This window comes from Marmota flaviventris, chromosome 9 (genome assembly GCF_047511675.1).
Source record: "Marmota flaviventris isolate mMarFla1 chromosome 9, mMarFla1.hap1, whole genome shotgun sequence".
NCBI classification, from domain to species: domain Eukaryota; kingdom Metazoa; phylum Chordata; class Mammalia; order Rodentia; family Sciuridae; genus Marmota; species Marmota flaviventris.
The window spans coordinates 116,656,184-116,672,195 of NC_092506.1; the positions used below are offsets into that span (position 1 = coordinate 116,656,184).

A 16,012-nucleotide genomic window follows, 5' to 3' on the forward strand; every position below is an offset into this window, starting at 1 on the left:
CTAGGAATATTTTAAAGGAAACAGACCTTGACCCTGGGCACACTCACCTCATTCATCTGTGCTCAGTTTTCCTTCTTCCTTTGCTACTCTCTGATGCAATAGAGAGCAACCTATTTTCTTAGGGAATACCTTCAAGTTATGCACATCTTATCAGAGAAGTGTAAGAAAGATTTATACCAACATGTGGATTTCCACTGACAGGGAACACTGGTTTTTCAGAGAAGTTCAAAGCTATTTTGCTACACAATATCTGGATAGACTAGAAGGATTCTGATAAGGGAATTTCATTCCTCCTCAGCATTTTTTTGCCACCCTTGAAGTATTTCTCTGCCTCCCTTTTGCAAACACAACAGATTGCATGTCACCTTCTCGTATTAATATTTGGTGGTGCAGGATTCTTGCAATGATAAATAAGGACTCGGTGCTATGCCAACCATCCCTCATGAAACTTCTGCACAGGCCAGTATGCGGGGGCCCACACTGCAAGCTCAGCGGCTCCTGGGCTGCTCATTTCCCATCCACTGGCCCTTTGTCTTTTATCTTCTAGGCATTAAGGCAGATTTGATGATATCAGTGGGCTGGGAAAAGTTGGCTGATTAATGCCTGTGAACCTCACAGTGACCATCAAACCAATTTATTAAAGAATGGGAAGCAAAAGTAAAGTCTAGATATCAGAAGGAAACAATTGCAACCACAGAAAAGATGATCAGTGCTTCCCTGCAGAGGATTAAAAATAGTTAATTAGGCCAAGCCACCAAGGCATCCACAATTAGCATTTCTATGGCACCTGTATGTTAAAAATAAGAGAAAGTACAAAAAGAAAAATTTCCCTCATCCTCTTTCTGGAAAGGTGGTATATCTGTTCTCATCCAGCATACCTCTGCTTCTTATTCAAATAAGACAACAGCCCAGAGCTTTCCTGACTGTTGGATTCAGCCATGAGTATTCAGCTTTTTCCTGAAAAAATAAATCACTATGAGTTGAGCTGAAACATTGAATACTGACCAGTTGGAGACTTAGGGTGTATGTAGGGGATTCTTTTACCTTGCATTTTCTTTTTTTCTTTTTCTTTCTCCCTTTTCTTTTCCCTCTTTCCCCTCCTTTTCTTTCTACCTGTATCCCCATTCTTCCCTTCCCTCTCTTCCTTCCTTTTTCTTTCTCATGACTGTATTTTCCCACTCTGTGTGGTTCCTTCTTAATGCATCATTAACAAAGAGATCAACTAAATTTCAGTCAAGGTCCTGCTGAAGAAAGATGTATGCTTGGATTATCAGGGATTGTTTCTTTTCCTGATAGCAAGATCTTATTCAAACACTTCAGTCTGTGGCTCGCACTGGCTTTGAAGCCACAAGCAAGATTTGTATTTATAGAAGGTAGAGCCAACAGAAACATGTCAAGCATGTTTTGGAGGACTGACATTGAGCAGCATTCTTACATCACTTCTTAGTGCTAAAGTAAAGGAATGATGGGCCAGAGCACAGCATGGTGGGTTTAAAGTAACTATGAAGCTTATCATGCTTAGGTTTCCCTTTCTGTGCTAAGAAAGGGTACAAGAACATTCTGTTTACCTGGAAGGATTGACACATTGCTACCTGGAAAGACCCAAGGTTAAGTTTTAGCTGAGGTCATGGGTGGGTATCAAATTGTTCTTTATCTTCATGGATGCACTTTAGCATTGAACTTCTTTGAAGTAGTGATTGTTATAGATTAGCAGGGGTGGGGAGTGGGGGAGCTAGACAGGAACAATTAAGCTAAAGTTGTTTTCAGATCATTGCTGTACAGATAATCTCTTCTGGTTGTCTAGAGCAGGAACTTTGCCTTTGATTTTTCCCCCCTCTTCCTGATAGTCCCAACTGCCAAATGGAAATGTCCTCTGTTCCTCCTCTAAAAGTCTGAACCAGCATCCCCTTCACTCTGTGGGTGACTCTTCCCCAAGCTTACCCTTTATTGCACTGCTTATGGTTTGGGGGTAAAATGTGTGTGACTATTCATCTTCTCAAGTCTCTCTTCAAACTGCCTTCATCCTAGTTGTCTTTTTTCATACAGGGAGATCCAGAAATCAGTGATACCTGAATAAGAACATTAGTAAAAAAATGCCCATCCTAAAGTTCTGGCTGTTTTCAAGGGCCCAGTGAGCACTCTAGGGAACTGTCCCTGCTAAAGGCACAGACAACACAGAACCATCACTTCTGTACTTTTTCTACTATCCCAACTTTACATCACATCTTCCATCAGTCATAAAATATTTAACCATAGATCACCACTTATGTTTTTATATCTTCAGAACAATTTTTCAGGGTTGCTAAAGTCCACTTCAATAGAGACGGATATCATATATCTGTGCCTTTAAAAACACAATGAGATCTTGAATGCACAAGTATGTATTCATCTGACTTTGAACAAACATTATAGTTGCATTGAGGAAGACAGTTGTATCTAGGTTATCTTTCTATATGTGAGGACATTTGTCAGTTAACATAGATTTCAAAGCCATCCCCTCAATCAAAAGTCTTTAAGGACACTTTTCACCCTCTCAGTACCAAGTGAATAATTGCAGAGGCTGCTAAAGAGGGAAGTAAGAGATTAGAGATGATTACAACTTCTGACCAGACAAAAACACCTCCTATCCACAGAAGAGCTGGGGAGCCTCTGTGACGTGTTCCGAGAGTTTGAAGCTAACAAATTGGGAATCTTCCCTGGTCTAACCAACAAAGAGGAACTGGCTCCCCAGCATTTCTACAAGGAGGTGAATCAAGTGCAACTGTGGCAGCACAGGTGTGGATCTTTACTGCCTCATGTGACCCAAAGAGATGAGACCCAACAGGACCAAGCTGGTATTGTCTGACTCATCAAGAAAAGTCAAACATTAAACATCTGGGCTCTTCTGGCACTTGAGAGCTTCTTCACTGGTGTTTCGAAAATGTATAGCTAAAATCAGGTGAAAGTTTTATATTTCAAACCAAACATGGGCACCCATATTAAAACTATGATATTTTACATCCATCTGTACCAGTCACTTTTGTACTTAAGACCCACACTTCAACACTTAGGAGTTACTCTGATAGCCAAATAAAGAAATTTGTTTTACAGAAAGGTTTTGACATGACAGCTCAGGCTGCAGAGGTGTCTCCTGTTAAAATGAGGTGGATATTTTGGCTCTGCTTCAGTCTGTGGTCTGTTCTGACCATTACTTATACCCTTTCTTAGTCCCCAGTTCACTTCTAGCTGCCTTAGAACATTGACATGGGTCACTATGAGTGCTGGGCTCTGGTCAGGACAACGAGAAGCAGGTTCAAGAGGCCTGGGGAAGCTCTTGGGCCTGAAGAATCACCAAGTTCCTAAAACCATCTGAGGGCAAAGTGAGCACTTCTAACTACTTTCTATCTTAACAGTGGCCTGTTTTTTAATTTCTTTTAGAAGTGAAAACTACAGCCCTGACCCCTTGGAAAGGTTAGTATATTTATTTTCAGGAAGCTGCTGCTTGGTGGGGTATGTAAAACTCTTTACCTTCCTCCAGGATGCCTTCTTTTCTAAGCTCACACCAGGAAGCAGCCCAGAGGGAACCCTTCCCTGACCTTGAGCATCTCTGTGTCAATTTCTATTAACCCTGTCCCTAAGGACATCCCATTCTCCCTGGGTAGCTTCCACTTGCACAAGTCTAACTTGTCTTTGCTGGCGGCACTAATGAGCACCTGTCAGTGCCCAGAATAGCTGCATCTCTGAGCTCCTCTGTACCAGGCCTGCCTCTTTCCTTGCACAGGAATGCTCTAATGCAGTGATCTTCTTAGACCTTGGCCTTGCATGCTGCCCTTTGCTTATTCCCTTCTCTCTCTCTCTTCCTCTCTTTAACTTGGAACTGGAAGGGCAGTGATGGGAGGGAGGGAGAAATGGGAGGAAGGGGGAGGTTCTGGGGTGAGTCACTTGGCTAGGAATAAAATATGTCTTATTTGCGGCTTTCATTCCTGCCAGATGTTTCCGATGGATAATTGACACTCATCACAGTTCTCTGGGACCCTAACTGTCCTGGTAATTAGTCTCTTTAGGCTTCCGCAACTCTCTAATGAGATAGAGGCAATAAAGACATCCAATGTGAAGTGGAAGTGTGGCTGGATGAAGAACAGAGGCCTCAAATGTGTGGCCCTATCGCCAGGCAGATGCACAGAACTGTCACTCTGGCAGGCACCAACTCTAAGAGGCCTAGCTCCCAGGACACTATGATTCTTGTCTGCCTGGACAAACAACCACATCTCATAGCATTTTTTTTTTTAACGTAGCATTCATTTAGAGTGGGAAAAAACAGTCATATGTCTGTGGTGCCCACCTTAGCCAGTTCCCAGTTATCACTGTGGGCCTCACTCTTTCTTCTCTTTATTTCCTGAAGATCAGGAGTTGTACAAAAAAGCAGCTCTGAGTTAGTGAGAAGAAAATTGCCTTTGGAGACAGAAGTCAGGGGACTTGGGGAAAGCCACTTAAGCTCTCTGAATTTAAGCCTCCATCTATTATAAAAGAGATAATAATCTGCATCTCCTATATGAGTGTCATCAGTACTGTGATAGATAACTTTCCACCTGAAAGCATCCTACCTGAATTCCTTGTCCATATAACTTTGCTTCTATGTAGACATTCACTCAGCACCAAAATTTTTAGTGACTTTTATTGGACAGTTAAAGAAAGGGAAGAAGGGTATCTGGAAGAGGAAATTGAGGTAAATCAAAGACAAGATAGGAAAGTAATTTTTTTTTTCCCTCTCATTTGGTTTGATTTCTTTCCCCAAGTATAATCTTAAGAGAAAGAAAACACAAGGATAAAGTAATTATGGACACATCAGTGTGAGTCACAGTACTCTCTACTTCCATCAACAAACATCTATTGAATACCTGCCATAGGCCAATGAGACACAGACTCTGCCTTTAAGAAACCGGTATAACAGAGGAGAAACTACAAGTTATACAAACAAAGACAATTTGAATATGGCAGGGGTGGGGAGTGTTTTAGTAGGAGAATGTATAAGATACTGAGAGCACCAACCCAAGTGGATTAAGAATGGTTACCTGGAAGAGGTGATTGAAGGCCAGAACAGAATCTAGAATAAAGAATGGGAGTGAGTTAGATGAAGTACATCTCTCATAGAGGGGCAGAATGTGTGAAGTTGAGGAATAAAAAGAATATGGCTAGAGGGTGTCCACCCATGTGTGTGTGGGTATGCCTGAGTGTATATACATGTGCCTGTTTTACATGGGACAAAAGGCACTGGAAGATGAGGCAGGAAGAAAGGCTGACAAGGTAGCTAGCAGGTAGATCATACAGTGGGGTGCATTTTCTGCCAAAAAAGTTTGAACATTTTTCTTAAGACTATAAGCCTCAGATTAGCAGCATGATTAATTTGGGATTATAGAAACACCACCTTGGAATTAGCATAAAGAACAGATTTGAGGGGTCAAGGCAGCAGGTGGCAAGGCCCAGGTGGGGAACATTTTGTGAATGGAGTGGTGGGGATAATTCCTGCTGTCTCCTTTGGGAGGATTGTGTGGGGTACCTGTGCCTCAGGGAACACCTCTGTCTCCTGCCCTTTCTCTCTTGCTTCCTCCAGTTTCCTGCTAGAATCTATGGAAGCATAGTAGTTAGGGTCATGGGGAGGAGAAGGACTGCCTGTGTGGACTAGAGGGTGTGGGCAGACTGGACTTGCATGCTCAATGTGCATTCCTCATGCACAGTGACTCTGACAGCCCCTTCTCAGGCCTGAATAGGAGAGCCCAAAGGCCCCTGAGCTTCTCCAAGATAATGCTATAAGCAAGAGGAACCATAGAGAGGCTCTTGGTGCCCTTTTTCTGTTTTCTGTAGAAAACATTGTCCCTAACACAATGGGTTAGAATCTGTCTTGAAAGACTCCCTATAGTGCTTCTTAGCAGGAAGCAGAGCCTCAAAAGAACTCTGAGGGGTATCCAAACAAGGCACCACAAAGAACACTGGGCAGAGCCTCCAGGCCATTGTGACTTGACATTGTGGGGTGCCCTTTGCCAGCTCACAGGTACCTCTTAAGCTATGGAATCCCCCACCCAGAAACAATATGTTCAGCCTTTTCTTACATGGTACGCAAGTCAGGCCCCTGTTGGGCTGTACACCTGGCTCTTGGTTCTGTTTGCTGGTCAGGCCTGCAAGGAGGAATGCAGGAGAGAAGGATGCTCTCAGGGATTTGGCATTTGTTCTCTAACTCCTTTACCACTAGGCATCTTGTTAGCCATGGTGGGGAGCTGATAGGAAGAGATGTGGTATTCTGAGACTGAGTAGAGAGTTGATTTCAAAGCTGTGTCTGTGGAGTGTTCAGAAGAGTGAAATAGGTAAAAGAAACAAGAGTTCAGGTGCCGACAACTCTGGGTCCTTCCAGGAGCAGAGGGTATCAGGTATGCAAGACACATTTGGAATTGTTCTGGGCAATGTGCATATATGGAGATGGAACGTGACCACTAGATCTGTCCAGGGGAGTCATGGGACTGGGTTCCCATAAAAGCCTTTTGGGTCAGGAGGACTTGGAAATGATAATCTTTGTCTCTTAGATTCCTTAGTCTCAGGTCCAGGCAGGGTTCTTGTTGGGAAAGGTCTTGGAGTGGCCCAGAAGAAAAGACTTTATCAGAGGAGAGAAACATAGCTTCTTACCCTTAAAAGTGACAGAAAATGGCTTCTTTCCTTTGGCTCCAAGGAAAATGTTCTGAAAGATCACAGTGGTGGTTTGTGTGGTAACATAGTAGTTAGATTCCAGAAGACACAACCAGTTAGTGTCCTATCTTGAAGGACCAGCAATTGAAATGTAAATCCTCATGCATGTCCTTTTGTAACCAAGGATTTTTGTGGCCCCAAGGATGCCATCAGTTTTGTGTTGCCCAGCAGGTCACCTCCTTGCAGGGTGGAGTGCAGAATAGATTTCCTGAGGATTTCTCAATTTGGGGATTTACACTGCTGCAAACTTCTGGCCTTGAGAAAACTGAACCAGATACCAGAGAAACAAGAGTTGCCCTGCTACATCTCAAACTTGTGACTATTTAGCTACCACCCCCAGATCAAAGATTTATTCCAAAGGGATAAAAAATACAATCACATGGGTAGTGGCCCTAGGTCTGAAGTTTGTCATGTCCTTGACAGGACAATCCCATATGGAATCAAAAAGCCAGGTTTGATTCTGAACTGACTTAATCAGTTCTGAGACTCCAGTGCTGAGCATCCAAGTCAGTCAAGCAGGTTCAGGCTCTGTTACTTATTCTCAACCCTGTGAAGAAATGGACTGAGTATAATCACCAGCTTTAAATACCTCTGTGAAATCAAGACAGCAGAGAATGTGAGGACACACCCAATCACAGAGGTATCTTAGTTAATCAGTCACCGAAGTCACCTGGCATCCAAACTTAGGTACTTTTCAGGAATCATAGATCCATTTGGAATTGGGGTTTCTCGGCCACAATGGTCTAAGTAGCCAAAAAGCTGATGTTTCAGAGCAATGGAGAAATTACTAGGGAAATTTTTGGACACGAAGTCCTCTTGCTTCTTGTGTTCAGCTCCATCTCAAAGAGCATCTGCTTTGCAGGCTTGGTTTGTCTGTGCCTCATAGGGAAATGTGCCCTCCCTTTCCCTTGCTTGTCCTTCAGGATGGGTCTCCAATTGGTTTTGTCTTCTGTACTCCAGAGTCCATTTAAATCTTTAATTACATCAATGTCCATGCAGAAAACAGCCTCCTCTTTCTTTACTTTGTCCCACCTCCACTCTGTTGGGCTGATTTGGAGCCTTTGGGCATCTGATTCATGAGCTACATCTGCTATTATCTTGTCCAGATGGGGAAGAGGCCAAGCACTCCAGGTAGAACCCAGCGCCCTACCCTGAGATGGAGTGATTGACAGAATGGACTCTGTGCCCCATGCAGCAGTAGCAGCCGGCAGACAGACTGTTGTTTTCAACAGGTCCTTTTCTGAACAACAGGTTGAGCAGCTGGAGGGTTGTGTGAATGATCAAGGCAGTCAGAGCTCAGAAGGGGTTGGGTGAGAATACAAACTTTGCAAGGGTTTATTTTATTGAAACTCCACGTAGGATATTTATTCATCAGCCACCTTCTTGAACTCGACCTTGAGCCATGGCCTTAGCATGTTTATAATACAGTAAAGGAGTGATGCCAGCAGGATGCTTTAACCTGAGCCTCCAGTTCTCTACTTGCCAGGGAAGGCTTCCCATGGTGTCCTGTGTGCATGGATGGGTCAAAGCTTGAGAAAGTTCATTTCTAATGCTGGACCTGAAATAGCCGATGCTCCCCTTTAGGGATGCCTTAGCAGAGCTAAGTCTGATGACACCAGACCAGGCCACTCACAGGATTTTCTTCCACTTTACAACAGGCAGCTCATGACCAGTGCGTTCTTTTCACAGGCCCCGGCGCAGTCAGCGAAGTGAACAATGGGACGTCGTCACGGAGGGCAGGCTGCATTTGGCTTCTCCCTCTTCTGGTCTTGCACCTGCTCCTCAAATTTTGATGTGAGTGCCACTTCCCCTGGGGGGGGAAAGCTGCCGCCACTGCACCAACAACACAACCGCAACGGCAACCTGACAGCAACAATAAGAATCAAATGAAATTCAGAGAAACACAGCCTAATGGGACAGAAATTCGAGGGAGGGAAACAAAGAATACTTTGGGAAAGAAAAAAAAAATGTTTTAAAGAGGAAATTGAAAATTGCCTTTCAGATATTTAGGTACCACTGAGTTTTCTTTCTTTTCCCAAAACGGGAAGAATGCACACCCGGCTTGGGCCCACCCGCAAGCTGCACCGTGTGACCTCTCTGTTGCCAGGGTGGGCAAGGGCTCAGATGCCGTGCCCACTAAAGTGCCCCACCATGGAACATTCTGGAGTCGGCCATCCCAAATTCCATCCGTCAGTAGAGACAAACGCAGAGTGAGCCATGCAGGCTCAGATGTGCCACGGCGGGCCCTTTGGTAGACTGCGCCACCATTGTGTGTGTCATGAAATGTGAAATTAAAAAAGAAAGAAAGAAAAAGGAGACAAGACAGCCTGACAGCGACAACGATCCCACAAACAACAGTCACAAAAAATCTTGTTAAACATTTTTTTTTCTGTTTTTCATTTTACTACATGGACATGATGGATAATAAGGGATTCTGATTCATTATTAATTTTATTAATTATATTTTCTGATATGAGTCTAGAACTTAGTGCAAAAACAAGACGAAACTAAAATATACACACATGAGAGGGGTAAAGAGAAATGTGTTTGTTAAATATTAAAAATGAATAGTGTTATCTCTTAACTAGGTTTACAATAGGTGGACCACACACCAGGAATAAGGACCTGGTGAGGATTTGGCAGATCCACCAAAAAAAACACATCCAGTTTAACCAACCTCTCCACCAGCGCTACAGATTCCTCCTTTTCTGGCATTTCATGCAGACAATACTATGCTATCTACATACTGTTTAGAAATGGAAAGTTGATCACACTGTATCTTGGGTTTGTTGGCTATGCTTCCTTTGATGACATATATTATACAGTATATATATACATATATTTTTTTTGTTAGAGTTCTAGCCATTTTGTTTCTCAGCAGGGTCCTTTCTCAGACATTACTGCATGCTGTATATGGCGTTAGCTGTGTGTTGATCTTCTAAAAGATGATAGAGTTTACTGGTAATTGTGTAATCAGCTCCTGCCTTTTTATTTTCTTGGGTTATTTACACGTCAGAGACATTTATAAAAAAAGTGAAAAGCAAAACAACTAATACCAGGCGCAGCATTTTTCCAGGTGTGGCTCTCTGAGGCGAAGGCCCTCTTGTCCCAGGTTGCCTCGCTTCTCCATCACGCCTCGGGGCATTAACAGACAGCAAGCAACTGAACAAACTAAACTGTCAGTAACCACTTGCTTTAGCCCATTATGGGAATCCCTGATGCCTTTGTGACCACTGGAGAATTTAATCCTCTTAGTTGATTTTATTTAATTTCCCACCTTTGTGTGAGTGTGTATGAAAGAGAAGAAAAATGCAGTTTTTAGGTAACCTTTTTTTTTCCTCCCCCGAAGTCTGGGAACCAGAGCGGCCTCGGGGAGGGGTTCTGGATGTGATGAGGGAAAGTGGGATTGGGGGATAGGGGAGGGAAGGGTTGTCTCTGACTTGACATTAAAAAGTGTTCCATGTCCCTCTTTACCTGGTGTGGTACCTCATTCTGCAGCAGGGGAGGGGAGAGGTACAGAGCCTACCTGACCAGGACTGAAGAACAGGGAGTGGGGACGGGATCTTGTACCCTTCCTGGAGTGGGTGGGAGTATACTGAGACAGGCAGCCCAGACAGGAGACCACTTCACAGAAGCAAGGGGTGGAAGTGGCATCTAATGGGGACTGTCTTCAGTACCTTCAGAATACCATGGCCTGGCTGCTGGCACCCCACTTGTATTTAAGTCTTTCACCTCCTTATAGGGGAGAATTTCAAATCCAGTCATGGAGAAGGCTTTTATGTCTGTTTCTGATAAGCAATAGAGTGTGGCCATCACCAACATGGTGGTGATTAAATAATCCTGAATCCCATCACCCAGTGTTCTGGGGACTCTCTTCCCTCCATATCTGTCCCCTGCCCCTGAATATCACCTCTAGCCACAAATTCAGAGGAAAGGCAGATTTTAATGCAAAATAATATTCATGTAATTCTGTTCTGGGTGGTTCTAGAAATTAAATAAGCAGCAGAAGGGATCTTTAGTGCCTCCTGAGAGGAGTCAGAATGTTTGCAAAGGAGAAGTATGATTTCCCGAAGCCACTAGCAAAATGGAGAGGAGATTATTGACTTCACTTTCCTCTGTGCCCCTCTGCCCTCCCACCCCACCCCAGCCCCGGGTGTCAACTTCTTCCTGGCAGCATGGTATGGGAACAGGCTGGCCCTGGCCAAATCTCTATAGTTTGGATACATTTGACTGCACCAATGTATCTCTATGTCCTGGACCTGCTGAAGGTGGGACCTTTAGGTTTCCTTGGAATGAAAGTGGGTTGGTGAGACTCACTAACATTTCCCTGCCTGGTACTTCTCTGCAACACGGGCTGGAGTTTTTGGAGACAGGTCATGGATCACTGTAATAGAGGGGAGATGCCAGCTGATTTCCATGTTCCTATACTGGAGACCTGAAAACCCTTTGAGTAAAATATGCCAAGCCTCCTGAAAAGAAACCCTTCGAGGATCCACTAGGATGAGAGAACACAGTGTACACAGGCTCTCTTTGAAATGAAGCTTCTCTTTTCAAATATAGTACTACCAGATTTCCACTAGCAGACAGCTACTAACATTGACTAGACTATTCTAGCAAATATGAGTAATACCTACTATGAATAACCATGCTTCAGAGTGCTGCTCCCAGCAGTGAATAGCATTCAGGGCCAACTTTGTAAAGCAGTATTGATGAGCTTGACTTCATTTCACCTATGTGCCAAATCAATAGTCCTCTTGCCTTACAGTTCTTTAGCAATCTGGTTGTGCAAGAGCATACTCTTTGTGGACAAGCGTTACTGTGACTGGTAAGTTCTTCAGACAGGAAATCTACCTATCCTATCAGGAGGTGTTTCTTCTCATCATGACATAACATGCCACATGAGGCCCAAACTCCTAAGGGAATATACAGGTACTCACGAGAAAGAGCATTCCCCTTATGGGCCTTAAACTAAATTGAGGGTTCAATTTAGGAGAACAGGGCTTTGATAGAAGCTCACAATTCTCAAGTCCACCTTTCCTGGGAACAAGAGATTGGCAGGTGAGTGCTCACTAGAATGAAGAAAGAAAATCACTTGGAATAGAACCTGTAGTAACATTTTTCTTGGTATAGGCTCAAGTGGGAGACAATTCGTATGAGTTGGCCTGGAATTTAAATGTCCTGGACCCCTGTGACTCAGAGATAAATCACTGCCATAATTTAGGATTACTCCACTACCCTTAACATTAGGAAGACCCTTAGGGGAACCATCAATTAGGATTGGTAGATTTCTATCCCATGATATTCTCTCAGTATGTAGAGGGGTTTGTTGAGTCTGTATTATTCCTATCTGCTCTCAACAAACACCCCTATAAAACCCTATTCATCTTATTTCAACAGAAAGTCTTTCCCTATCAATGCTCTACACATTAAGCCAGGGTATCTACCTTGAAGCACTGTCTGTACCTATCCAAGGACTGCCCACTGATCAGTAGGATGTACCCAGCAAAAGTTATCTATGTTCCTAGTCAATGACTTACTAATGTCTACATTTTTTTTTGCAATACATGATGATGATGACAGTGATGATGAGTGACAGCTATTGTCCTTCAAGCTGGAGATAAGTTAGCAAATGAATTAACACTAAAATCTGATTAAAGTTTAGCACATTCCACTAGACTGACCTCATCTTTATCTTAAACCTGCTGGACTATGAGTATAAAAGGGAAGTAGCATTAATCCATCACAAGATGGACTTGTTTGATTAAAAAATATAAAATATGAGTTCAGCAAAATATCAATGATTTTTTTATTATTATTACAATGTAAAAAATGAAGTACTCACCATAAAAGGAAAAAAACTATGCAAAAGGAGGGATCTGAGGTTTCTTCTCATACAGAACCAAAATGCCATTGTGCTACTACTGGCCAAATGTATATGCACATGCCAGTCATTTACCCTTCTTCAAATAAGCAACTTAAAACAATTGAGATTAGTGATATGTTACAGAGGAAATAAGAACTCTCCTTTCAGTATATCTTTAAAAAAAATTTAAAGTAAATCCTAGAGCTAATTTGACTCAGATCTTGCTCATTGGTATTTGATTATATGGTAGTGTTTCCTTTGTCATCCCATAAGTGCTCAATCAAGCCATTCTAGCGCATCGATTCTTACCTCTCTCTCATATTAATTCAAACAGTATTTCCATGAGCATCCAACTCTATCCGCCTCCAAGGCAATCCACGTAAATTAATATCACCATGATTTGTGTATAACAGTTCTCCGAATCTCTGCTTCCTTTCTCCCCACAACTCCTTGAGTCTCCTATCATATCCATACGATAAGACCACACAAGAATTTATAGAAAAGACTTCCAATTCCTGAGCTCAAATTAAGATAAGATTTTACAATTTGCTTTGATACATTATCCTTATGAAGGGGACCTGGTTTGGCTTTAGTTTTTTATAATATTTGACTCCCATGCAAACCTCTAGGTAATGTGGATAACTTCTTCCAGTATGTGGTGAAAGTTTATTTGAATATATGTGAGTTTGTTAATATTTTAAATGAATAATTTCTTTATCAAAACATCTGATTAAAACTTCCTAGAGTAGCCATAGCACTTAAATTTTCTCCAGTGAATGTTTGAGTTTGGAATTTCTAAGCATTGTAGCTATGTTTTGTTTAGGGAACTGAGTTTCTAATTAGTAAAACTAGACTCTAGCCCAGATCTCTTACTAATTGAATTCCCTTCCCTTATCTTTTATATAAGATATTATGATAAAGATTGTAATATTCTATCTAGCTTTAAAATTTAACATTAAAGTGATATGAGATTTTATAAGATTTTGGCAAGAAAAATCTAGTAAATCAACCTTTTTGTGCTGTGAAAATTGAAGGTGTGAATCTGGGGAAATTTTACACCAAATACATTGTCTTTGTTTCTTTTCCTTGGTAGAAATGTGCATAATCATTGCTCCTATTTCTGCAGATATTTGCAGTGACTCCTTAAGGAGAACTTGAGAGATAGGTACTGCAATGCTTGGAAAGAAGTGTTGCCTAATAAAAGACAGTGGCTTTTTCTGGAACAGGAAATTATGTTAGCCCCAAGCTGCCCTCTATATGACACAAGTAAAACAAGAGAGAATAAACTGCAGCACACCATGAAGTCTGGGGAAGCAAAAAATATTGGACTAAGGAAAATTCTCAGAGTTCCCACTATAAGCATGAGTGTGTATGTGTGTATGTGTGTGTGTGTGTGTGTGTATGTGTTTACTGTAATTACTTAATTACTTAATGCTTCAAAACAGATGACACCTGTTATTCCCAAGCTTCATCTTTAGAACAACAGGAAATAGGAATGAAAAGAGGGGTCCCCAGATAAGGTTTTCAATGATGATTTCTCATCAACCTGATAAGTGTTGTGCTCAAGGGCCCAGCAGTGTTTGTCCGGGTTACATTAGATGTTTTTGTGTATAGCTGATTCAATTCTAAGTTTACTGATTTGTCTTTACTTTCACATCCTTCCCAATAGACTCTGAGCTTCATTTTAACTCCTCTGTGAAGAACTAGAGGATATGAGAAAAAGGACAAAGCTCAGACTGAGTTTAGGGTGGGAAGATGTGTGATCCCTGGTACCTTTTCCCTAGTGCTAGTGCCCAGTTGACCTTTTAAGCTTCAACTCATTCTGAAATTTCACCTTCAGTGTGGATGGGAAGATCTGATGAAATGATCCAGCCGTGTTTCCCACACTGTGTAAACTATAAAGGGTGATAGCAATGTCAAGGAATAGGAACACAGATATCCTCATCTTCTCTGGGAAAAAAAAAAAAAAGGGGAAGAAAAAAAGAAAAATTCTTTATGTTACTGATGAACATGCACCATGACAATTCCTTTCTCCAGCATTCATAGTTTTCATTCATAGTTGGCCTTCAGTAAGGAAGACAGAGAAAGTAAGATAGGAAGCTATGGTCATTGTCGATTAAATACTAAATCCTTCTCTAAGGGTTCATCTTAAAACTTAGCAAGCAAGGGAAATGGAAATCAAAAGATAAGTTAGAAAAGAAATCAAGACAGTTAAAACTTGTCATTGAGTCTGTAGATGGGAGGAATCAACAGCCACATACATCAAATGTTATGGTGATCCAGACAGTCAAGGTGAGTCCCTGCCTCCTGCCTCACTATCCCCAGAAAGCACTATTCCTAGATAGGATCTCACAAAATACAATCAGGTTTTGCATATTGAAGGGAGCATGCTAATTTCCTCCATCCCTGAACAACAGGTGGAGGGCATATAGAAAGAATATGAAAAAAGCAGCCAATCAAACGGCATCGGGTAGTGTAGTACCTCTGGCAAGTTGCTGTACCTGTCAGGCCTCGGTTTCCCTGTTGGTAAAATGAATGTTAGACAAGGTGGTCTCAGAAGGTCTTCTGAGATCTGAAATCCTCTGGGCCTTTTTCTAAATTCTTCTGTGGTTCATATGTATTTCCCTAAATAAGAAAAACCCACATAAATCCACATTTTAATTCAAGGCAATATCTTTAGGTGGTATTGGCTTTACAAAGACAGGTAAGAGGTATCTCTATTCACACCTAACTTTCCCTTTATTTATGACTTAATGATCAAAAAGCCTATGGTTCATATACCTTTTGTGTAAGGCTTGTCTTTCATAATCTAAAGAAAAACATACAGGTGTGCACTTAAGTCAAATAATAATAATAAAAATGCACACAAGAACATATACACAAAATGCTCTAAATAATTTCTGGTAGCTTGTCGGATATTTCTAACACACCAATGACCTTTACACTAAGAATCCCTACTATACTGTTTTACCTAGATTTCTCTCTTAGATTGATAACATTTCTCACATATACTTGGCAAAAATTTCATCCAATATTCTTTAATTTTTAACTGAATAAACAGCAAGTTATGACATTCTTCCGAATCACCCAGGGAGTTTCGTGTGGATTAGAATACAAACATTTAGAAATCAAATCTGCAATGGTCTACTACCTAAGCTCTGTGTCCGCAGACTCTTGCTGCTGACTGGCTATTCTTAGTAGATATTCCTAACTCTGACAATTATAGTAGCTTTGATAAAACCACACATATCTGTGCATTCATTTATAATAGCTAGTGATACTGATCCTTTCTGTCAGCCAAATAGCACAAAGCCCACACTCAGCTACAGAAATCAAATCAGCACTGTTTTTCCCCATGTCTGTTAGGCCTAAGGAGGTCAGGCATTTGATTTAATAAAGCGTAATTCACCCAACACTTCATGTGTTAGAGTTCCA

At 41.8% G+C, this 16,012-nt stretch overlaps 1 protein-coding gene across 5 annotated transcripts in view; it reads left to right on the forward strand.

Moving 5' to 3' along the window:
- Positions 1 to 8,507, forward strand: part of Ntm (neurotrimin) — a 409,338-nt gene extending 400,831 nt beyond the window's left edge. For 3 of the 5 annotated variants that reach the window (XM_027945471.2, XM_027945468.2, XM_071617194.1), the window contains one exon: positions 8,404 to 8,507. In XM_027945471.2, the coding sequence (XP_027801272.1) occupies positions 8,404 to 8,507 (104 nt within the window). Of the gene's footprint in view, positions 1 to 3,417; positions 3,451 to 8,403 lie in introns of all 5 variants that reach the window. The other 2 variants (XM_027945467.2, XM_034636470.2) reach the window with 1 other exon arrangement.
- The last annotated feature ends 7,505 nt before the right edge of the window (positions 8,508 to 16,012 follow it).